Here is a 9183-nt window from a genome sequence, read left to right on the forward strand (position 1 = left end):
CCCCCGTACTGCCTCACCCGGATCCCGCCCCCTTCCTCACTCTGCCCCTGACTGGTAGGGAGGGGACTGGAGCCCGTCCTTCTCGACACCCTTTGGTGAGCATCAAAGAAGTCCGGACCCCTCCTTTGCGTCCTTCGCCGCAGGCCCCATCCGATTGGCTACTGCGGCAGTAATTCCCGCCTTCCTAAACCGTTCCCAGAGGCCCGCACCCTCCATGCGGAAGTGTCTGGGCGGTTTGGCGGTGACCGCAGCCCACGAGGTACTTGAAAGAGGCGGTGCTACCTTAGCTGTTGCCGTAGCAACGTAGTTGCCTTGGTGATGAGCAGCGAAGAACCCAGAAGCCTAAATTTGGCTCCTCCATCCTCCCTCTTCCCACCTGTTTCCTCCAGATGTCCAAAGCTATGCCCCCACCTTTTTTTCTTTTGCAAGACTAACCCTTTCCCTATGCCACTGACCCAAACATCTTCTACTTCCTTTGGAACCTACTTTACTTATTCCCTCTCAGTCTGGCTCCTGCCTCCGTCCTGGGTGACTGGTGGGTGTTGGCAGGGCCACTTAGCTGGGGACACAGGAGGACGTGCCGGTAGGAGGATCATGAACTCAGTTTGAATCGATTTAAAATTGAGTGTGGCACCTGTGGGATACCGAGGAGATGCCTGGGGACAGGCTGGAGATAGATATGAGAGGCAAAGGCACCAACAGGGAAGAGTTCAATGATAGTTCATCTATAACTAGACCCTTATGTGACCATTAAAAAGAATGAGGCGCCGTCATATGAAACACAGGGAAACATGTCTACAAGAAATCTGAGACGGGATGTAGTAGGCTAAGAGCTTTCAGGAGCCAGATTGCAGGGTTCAAAGCCTGGCCCTCCATTTGCTATGACCTTGAACAAATTACTTAATCTCTGTGCTTCAGCTTCTCCCTCTGCAAATGAAGATAAGAATATATATCTTATACATACCTTTGATGCAAAGGTTAAATGCGTTAATTTGTAGAATGCTCTCAAAAGTGTCTGGCCCATAGCAAGAATATGTGTTTGATGGGTGAAAACAAAAGCTAGTCACAGTACAGCATAGCAATTATAGTATGTATGAAAGCATAGCAAAACAAAACAAAAATTAATTGAAAAGAATTAGATCCCTTATAGAAAGATATCAAAGCATTAAAAAAGCATAAAATGGGGGGCACCTGGGTGGCTCAGTCGTTAAGCGTCTGCCTTGGGCTCAGGTCATGATCCCAGGGTCCTGGGATCGAGCCCCGCATCGGGCTCCCTGCTCCGCGGGAAGCCTGCTTCTCCCTCTCCCACTCCCCCTGCTTGTGTTCCTGCTCTCTCTGTGTCTCTATCAAATAAATCAAAGAAAAAAAAAAAAGCAAAAAAGCATAAAACGGAAACTGCTGAACAGTATGAGTAGTATATGTATAATTATCTCAATTGTGTAAAAACTATATAACAAAATTTCTGGGTTCATTCAAATATGTTAATGACTACCACTGGTAATTCAGGTGAAGGAAAAATTGAGGAATGTAAGTTTCAATATAACATTTTGATTTTTTTACAAGCACATAATAATCATAACCATAATCTTTATTTATTTTATTTTTTAAATATTTTATTTATTTATTTGACAGAGAGAGAGACAGCGAGAGAGGGAACACAAGCAGTTGGAGTTGGGGAGGGAGAAGCAGGCTTCCTGCTGAGCAGGGAGCCTGATATGGGGCTCGATTCCAGGACCCTGAGATCATGACCTAAGCCGAAGGCAGACGCTTAATGACCGAGTCACCCAGGTGTCCCTCCATAATCTTTTTTTAAAAGATGATTTTCAACTTAGCACAGAATTGCAAAAATAGTGTAGATTTTTCATCTACCCTTTACCCAGCCACCCCTTATATTAACACCTTACATAATAACAGAATGGAGGTGGGGCTCCTGGTTGGCTCAGTTGGTGGAGTATGGGACTCTTGATCTTGGCGTTGTGAGTTCGTACCCCACATCCTGTGTAGAGATTGCTTAAAAATAAAGTCTTAAAAAAATAATGGAACAGGGCGCCTGGGTGGCTCAGTTGGTTGAGTGACTGCCTTCGGCTCAGGTCATGATCCTGGAGTCCCGGGATCGAGTCCTACATCGGGCTCCCTGCTCAGCGGGGAGTCTGCTTCTCCCTCTCCCACTCCCCCCTCTTGTGCTCTCTCTCTTTCTCTCTCTCAAATAAATAAATAAAGTCTTAAAAAAAAATAATAGAACAGAGATCACCAGGGGTCATTTTTTTCCCCAGGGGACATTTGGCAATGTTTTAAGACATTTTTGGTTGTCACAATGGTGGATAGGGAGATGCTGCTGGCATTTAGTGAGTAGAGGCCAGGGATGTTGTTGAACATCCTACAATGCACAGCAACCCCAACAAAGAATTATCCAGCCCCAATGTCAACAGTGCCAAAGCTGAGAAACCCTGCCATAGAATAATTATCAAACATTTGTAAGTACTATTGGAAATCAACATTAGTACAATACTATTAATTAAACTAGACTTTAGAAAAGAATTTCCCGTTTTCCCACTAACATTCTTTTTATGTTCCAGGACACACATTGTCATTGTTAGTTTCCTCCAGTACATGACATTTTTTAGGTCTTTTCTTGTCTTTCATGACCTTTCATACTTTCAGGAAGCAGAATGTCCCTCATTCTGATATTTTGCCATGATAGGGTTTGTCTGATATTCTCATGATTTGATTGAGGTTCCATGTGATTGGGAAGGATATCACAGAGACAATGTGCCCTTCTCAGTGCATGATACCAGGTGATCAATGATGTTGCATTGTTTTACTTGTATTAAGGCATCTTTTGCTGTGTAACAAATTACCCCACAATTTAGTGGATTAACATTTATTATTTCACAGTTTCTATGGGCCAGGAATCCAGGCACAGTTTAGCTGGTGTCCGCAGGAATGGCTGTGGTCTCATCTGAAGGCTTGACTGGGGCAGGATCTACTTCCAAGCTCCTTCATGTGGTTGCTTTCAGGATTTAGTTGCTAAGGTGATCACAGACTGAGGAATAGATTTCCTCACTAGCTTTAGCTGGGGGCCTCTCCATGAGGCAGCTGGCTTTCATCAATGAACAAGTGGGAAAGCAAGACAAAAGCCACATTCTCTTTGCAAATTAATCTCAGAAGTGATATCCCATTACTTTTGCCTTGTTCTATTTGTTAGAAACTAGGTCTGGTCTATGCTCAAGAGGAAGGGATTACACAAGGGTGTGAATACCAGGACGAGAGGATCATTAGGGACCACCTTAACAATCTGCCTCCCACTTGTGATGGTTATTAACTTTGATCACTTGGTTAAGGCAGTATCTAAACTTATTATTTTTCTCTTTGTGATGGATTTACTATTTTCCTCTTCCTCTTTGTAAACTTACTATTTTCCTCTTTTTGAGAGATACTTTGAGACTACTTCTGCTTAAACTTTTGCCCACCAATTTTAGCATCTATCAATATTTCTTTGTCTACAGCAGTTATTACTATGGTGATGCAGTGGTGATTTCTTATTTCCTTCTTTCCTTCTACATTTAACCGCAATTCTTTTGTAATAAAGAATTGTCCCTTCTCCCCCATTTATTTACATATTCAATTATTTATTGATACGAGCATGGGCTCAAAGATATTTATTCTTTTGATCATAGTCCAATATTATTATTATTTGGTTGTTCAGGTTGTTCCAAATTTGGCCACTGGGAGCTCTTTCACAAGTTGGCTTCTGTGCCCTTTCTACATGCTCTCACCCTTTCTATTTGAGCACTTCCTACTTCGTGGCATCACAAGATATTCCAGGCTCAGCTTGTATATTCTCTGTCCTAGTTCTGGGAACCAATCACTTCTATAAGGCTTGGTTCCTTTCATTGGAGAATGGTGTTTAGAAACCAAGATCTAGGTGCTGGGTATGCCCATTGTTACTGGGGTGTCACTGCTTCTGGTCCAAGTGGATAAAGCAAGGAAATATAAACATACATATCTGCATTTCTGCATGTCTGTATACATACTAAACTAAAAAGTTTAGTTTTTAGTATGAGTCCATACTGATGCCTCCAACTCTAATCCAGCCTCACAGGGTTTATTCTAGCTACCTCCTTTCATCCCACCTTGTTTTCTTTGTAACTTCTTCCTCTAGCAGTGAGAAATCTGGTTCTCACTATCTACAATATATTTACCCATTCATTCAACCGTGTGTGTGTGTGTGTGTGTGTGTGTGTGTGTTTATATATATACAAAAGTAGTCCAGAATTGCTTAATCATAATGCTGTGAGGAACTTATTTAATTAGAGTACAGGGTTTATGTATAATTCTTTTTTATCTTTAGCCTTACAGTATCCAGTTAAAATACTTTTTCCAGGGGTGCCTGGGTGGCTCAGTCATTAAGCGTCTGCCTTTGGCTCAGGTCATGATCCCAGGGTCCTTGGATCGAGCCCCACATCGGGCTCCTTGCTCAGCAGGGAGTCTGCTTCTCCCTCTCCCTCTGCCTGCTGCTTCCCCTGCTTGTATACTCTCTCTGTCAAAAATAAATAAAATCTTTTAAAAAAAAATACTTTTTCCAAAGTTACTTAAGTTAGCTCCTTTCTTCCCAACCCCTTTTGGTGTGGTCATGTGATTCACTTATAATACAGGCAGATTCATTTGACAGCCTGCATTCCATCTTTCTTCCTACATCCTGGTTGACAAAAGCAAAGTCCTTCATCCACCACTGCAGTTCTACACAGGGGCGTGCCATTATCACAAAAATCCCTCCATACTTCCTTTTTACGTAAAAAAAGCAAAACAAGCAAGTACCAATAAACTAATGAAAAGGAATGAGACAATTTATATGGAAAGATGAAAAATAAAGCATAAAAAAGCAAGCTACTGGGGTGCCTGGCTGGCTTGGTCGGTGGAAAATGTGATTTGATCTTGGGGTCATGAGTTCAAGTCCCACATTGGGCACAGAACCTACTTTAAAAACAAACAAAAAAGCACCGAATGGTATATATTACAGAATGCATAATTATCCCAGTTGTATAAAAATTATAGATTGTATTTTAGAAAATTACTGGATTTACTCCAATGTTAAAAATCGCCACCGGTGGGAAGGGTGCTGTTAATAAGAAACTTATTTTTTAACAAAACATTTGGATTGTTTTTACAAGCAGATATTAGCATGGCCATTTTAAAAAAATAAAAATGGAGTTTCTATAAATGTATTGGAAAAGACCTGACTTCAGGAGAGAGAATGGGACAAGAAGGGTTTTACTTTCAGCCCGTACTTTTCTATGCTGATTTGAAATTAACAAGTAACCATCTTGACAAGGCTATGGTGTATTAAAAAAACCATCTTGTTGGATCTATTTTTAAATAGACAAATATGGGGGGAGATAGCTCTAAGAGTAGGAAGAGCAAGGTATCAGGAAACCGACATTTCTGACATCAGGAGGGAGCTGAGTCCTAAGGACAGAAGGGAAGCCGAGAGGGCAGGCAGGAAGGTGTCTAATGGGGACCAAGGAAAGATCATCCTCCATGAACTACAGGCCAGCAGCACCCTAGGCAGCAGGCAGGTCTACCTCCCAAGAAGCTTGGTAGTGAAGTGAAGGCAGTAGACTGGGTGGGGCTTAGGGGGAAGGGGAGGAGCAGTAGGCTAGACTTGAACATGTTAATGTACTGCAAGAAATCAGCCAGGTCAATACAAGAGAGGGGAAAAGGGATGGGGCAAGTTTCTGGGCGAAGCTCCTGAGAACAGCTCCAGAATGCAGCTCTGGGGAAAGGCCAACCTCGACCCTGGGATCTGTGGCCACGGGAACACAGATGGGGTGTTTGGTGTCCTGTCTACTCCCACCTGGGGGAAGGTTGGAGACAGCTTAAAACACTTTGTGCCAGACGTCCTGCTGTTTTAACCGCATTCTCATTGAGATGTGGGTGTCATCATGGTGCTCCTTTTAAGAGTAGGAAAACGAGGATCAAAGAGGCTGGGTTCCCCAAATCCCACCACTAAAGACCAAAGTTCAGCCTATGCCACACTATCTCACTCTGTCCCCTAGGATTTCAAGAGTCCAGGAACTGTGGATGCTTAACCATGCTTTGGCTCATCTACATTTCACAACATGGCAACGAAGTAAACACTATCAGTTCCGGTTTGGATAAGGAAATGAAGTCGTAGAGAAGTTAATTACCCTGCTCAGAATCACTATCAGGGGCAGAGCTGGGATTCCAACCATAGTCGGTCTGAATCCAGAACCTGTATTCCTAACTACTCTATCTACTGTCCTTACCCAGACACCCCTTGGTCTATTAGGATGACAATAATCCCACAATCTCTTGACCTTTACAGACCCATGGCAAATCCCAGAGCTGTAGGTGGGCTTCCATTCAGGCTCCCAGGCTGCTGGCTTACTCTTCCCTCATGCATCCAGTTGATCCTGAGCTCTTACTGAGCAGCTGGGTACTGAGAGTATAGTGACAACCAGATGTCAACCCTCCCCACATCAGACAAGGCCTCACTCAAAAATGACAACAATGAAGCAACTTCTAAGATTTTATTAACATGAGTTTTTAAAAACAAGCATCCATACCAGTGTGGGGGTGAGGGTGGGAGAGGAGGGGATGGGGGGAAGAAGGGAAGAGGGGAGGGGAGGGTAAGGCAGGGCATGACCGGGAGAAGGAATTCTGCTCTATTGGTAATAAAGCTCCAGGTTCATCCCATCATGGATTTCATCTGAAGTAAAGGTGTTAAGGAATTCTCACTGTGGCCTCCATGTCCACCCCCTCATCTTGCACAGGTAGGTCAGGGTGGCTTGAGGACTCCACCCAGGGCCAAGGAAGCCATTTGGAACCGGGTCATTTTGATTCCAAACTATTAAAAAAAAGTTCACACTCCCTTTGCACGACAGACTCGCCTGAGTCTCACTCCACCCTGACCTCCTGTCCACACTCAAGTAGAGTTCAGTAATATATATTTTGACCTTAAAGTGTCTTCTGAGGGGTGCCTGGGTGGCTCGGTCGTTAAGCGTCTGCCTTCAGCTCAGGTCGTGATCCCAGGGTCCTGGGATCGAGCCCCGCATCGGGCTCCCTGCTCGGCGGGAAGCCTGCTTCTCCCTCTCCCACTCCCCCTGCTCGTGTTCCCTCTCACTGTGTCTCTCTCTCTCTGTCAAATGAATAAATAAAATCTTAAAAATAAAAAAGTGTCTTCTAAGCCAAGTCAAAGTATTTCACCAACCACCCTCTTCCCCCAACAAAACAATTACATGGCTCCCATTTTCTAAACGCTTACCATGTGCTGCATACTAAGTTAAACACGTTATGTGCACAATCTCATGCAGACTCCCAGCACTGAACAAAGAGAACCAAGTCTGGTTATGTAGACCCTGCCCAAGAAGTCACACAAAGGATACAGTCCCCCAGAGACACATGGTCCTTAAAAATCGTGTACCTGCGGGATAGAAACCTTTAGACAGAAGTCCACGGTGGCTTTTCATCCTGGAGGCAGGCTGAGGAAGCTCTGCCTAAGCCCGCAGGGCTCCCCAACCCAAACCTGACCTAGTCCCGTCCAGCCCCAGCTCTACACTGCACTCACCACTTCTTCAGGACGATCTTGTTCCAACGGGTGCCAGTTTGGGCTGCGATCAGCTTCTTAAGGTCCCCGATGGTGTCATCAGTGCTGGGCGCAGACGAGTTAAGGAAAATGGAAGGGAGAGGTAGAACGTGGAAGAGGGCATTCCAGGGCTGAAGGCGCTCTGCCAGGACCCCATCCGCCCCCTCGCCCGGGTTTAACCGAAGTCACCCTACAACACAGACTGAGTTGCCTGGCTCCTGCCAAGCACCCCAGGAACCACTGCCTCTTGGCCGCCGGTGGATACTTGCACTTGACGCGGACCTTCTTCCCTAGACGGTCGTTGCAAACAACCTCGATCATCCTGTCTGGAGCTGCACACAGCGTGGGGTGGAAGGTAGCAGAGTCAGGACTGCAGGGGTCTCCCAGGACCCAAGACCCCGAGTCTGAGTCTTCTGTTTACCCCTCAACCTCCCGGATCCGCGTCCTCCCGGGCCTCAACTCCCAGGACCACGGACCCCAGGCAGCCGCGCCTCCCCCCTCAGGTCGCCTGAAGGCCCCGCCTCGCCTCTCGCAGGCGCGCACAGCCCTGATGGCCGGGTCCCATCAGTTTTCCGCGACTCCGTAAATCTCTACCCAGCCCCTCACCTCGAAACGCCTGGAACCAGCCGACGCCACAACCTCCTCGCTCGAAGGCGGAGCCGGGGTCAGAGTGGGCTCTAAGAGCCGGAAGCGGAAGTGAACAACCGGAAGCGCCCGTCCCCGCCTCCCGCTCCCCTTCCACACCCCTCCCACTCCTTTCCGGTCCCAGGCCCGGGATGGGCTTGCGGTTCCCAGGCGCGGCTCGCGGTCCAGGGTTTAGGCAGGGGCTACCTACCCGTCGGTGCGTGGAGCCAAGTTGGGGTCCCGGTCTGTGCGTGGCCGGGGAAGGGGCGTGAAAAGAAAGAGGTCAGGGGCCGGCGCCCAGTCCGTTGGAAGCTGTTGGTTGAGGCCCCTTAGATGTGGGGAGACGTCGTCTGGTGTGGGGTTTGGTAGGAACATCAGGGGAGCCCGGGGACGTCCCGTGGGGGGTAGTGACTTCCCGTTTCTGAGCCCGACGAAGCCTCTTAGTTGAGCCTCTAGCCTCAGGGGTATGGGGAGCCTGGGTCGAGTCGTGCAGTCATCTCGTTTGTACCCCTACCTTCATTCAGAGCCGGGCCTTGGAAGCGTTTTGCGCACCCCTCCCCTTTAGCTATCGCGCCTGACGCCCCGGGACACCTGGGCGCAGACTGCAGTCAGTTAGCAAGGGAGTCGCCTGATCTCGTCCTGGATCCCAGCACTTACTAGAATGGAGTCCCAAGTTGCACGCCAACCAGCATCACAGGCAAGTAAACTGGAAACGGCACAAGTGCAAAATCACCCAGGTTTGCGCCTTCCAGGAAGATCGCTCCGGCCCGGTTGGGAGCACCTTGTACGAGATCTCAACCTTGCTTTTCGGTCCCAAAGCAGCCCCTCGACTGGTCTAGTTCTCCAGAGCTGGTGGGACAGGGAGCACCCCTAAGTTCAACCAAACAGCTGCCAATGGAAATGGAACCATTCAGCTGTTCTTTCTCAGCAGACAGGCTTTTCCCAGTTTGGTG

At 47.1% G+C, this 9183-nt stretch overlaps 1 protein-coding gene across 1 annotated transcript; it reads right to left on the reverse strand.

The window, feature by feature from the left end:
• Nucleotides 1-6536: 6536 nt before the first annotated feature.
• UBL5 (ubiquitin like 5) lies at nt 6537-8620 on the reverse strand. The gene is made up of 6 exons (XM_036119655.2): nt 8442-8620; nt 8213-8283; nt 7872-7938; nt 7589-7672; nt 7407-7444; nt 6537-6730 (listed from the first exon to the last, which is right to left on the reverse strand). The coding sequence occupies exons 1-6, from the start codon at nt 8603-8605 to the stop codon at nt 6687-6689; spliced, it is 468 nt and encodes a 155-aa protein (XP_035975548.2). The 5' UTR covers nt 8606-8620; the 3' UTR covers nt 6537-6686.
• Nucleotides 8621-9183: the final 563 nt, after the last annotated feature.

Source organism: Halichoerus grypus, chromosome 1 (genome assembly GCF_964656455.1).
Source record: "Halichoerus grypus chromosome 1, mHalGry1.hap1.1, whole genome shotgun sequence".
NCBI classification, from domain to species: domain Eukaryota; kingdom Metazoa; phylum Chordata; class Mammalia; order Carnivora; family Phocidae; genus Halichoerus; species Halichoerus grypus.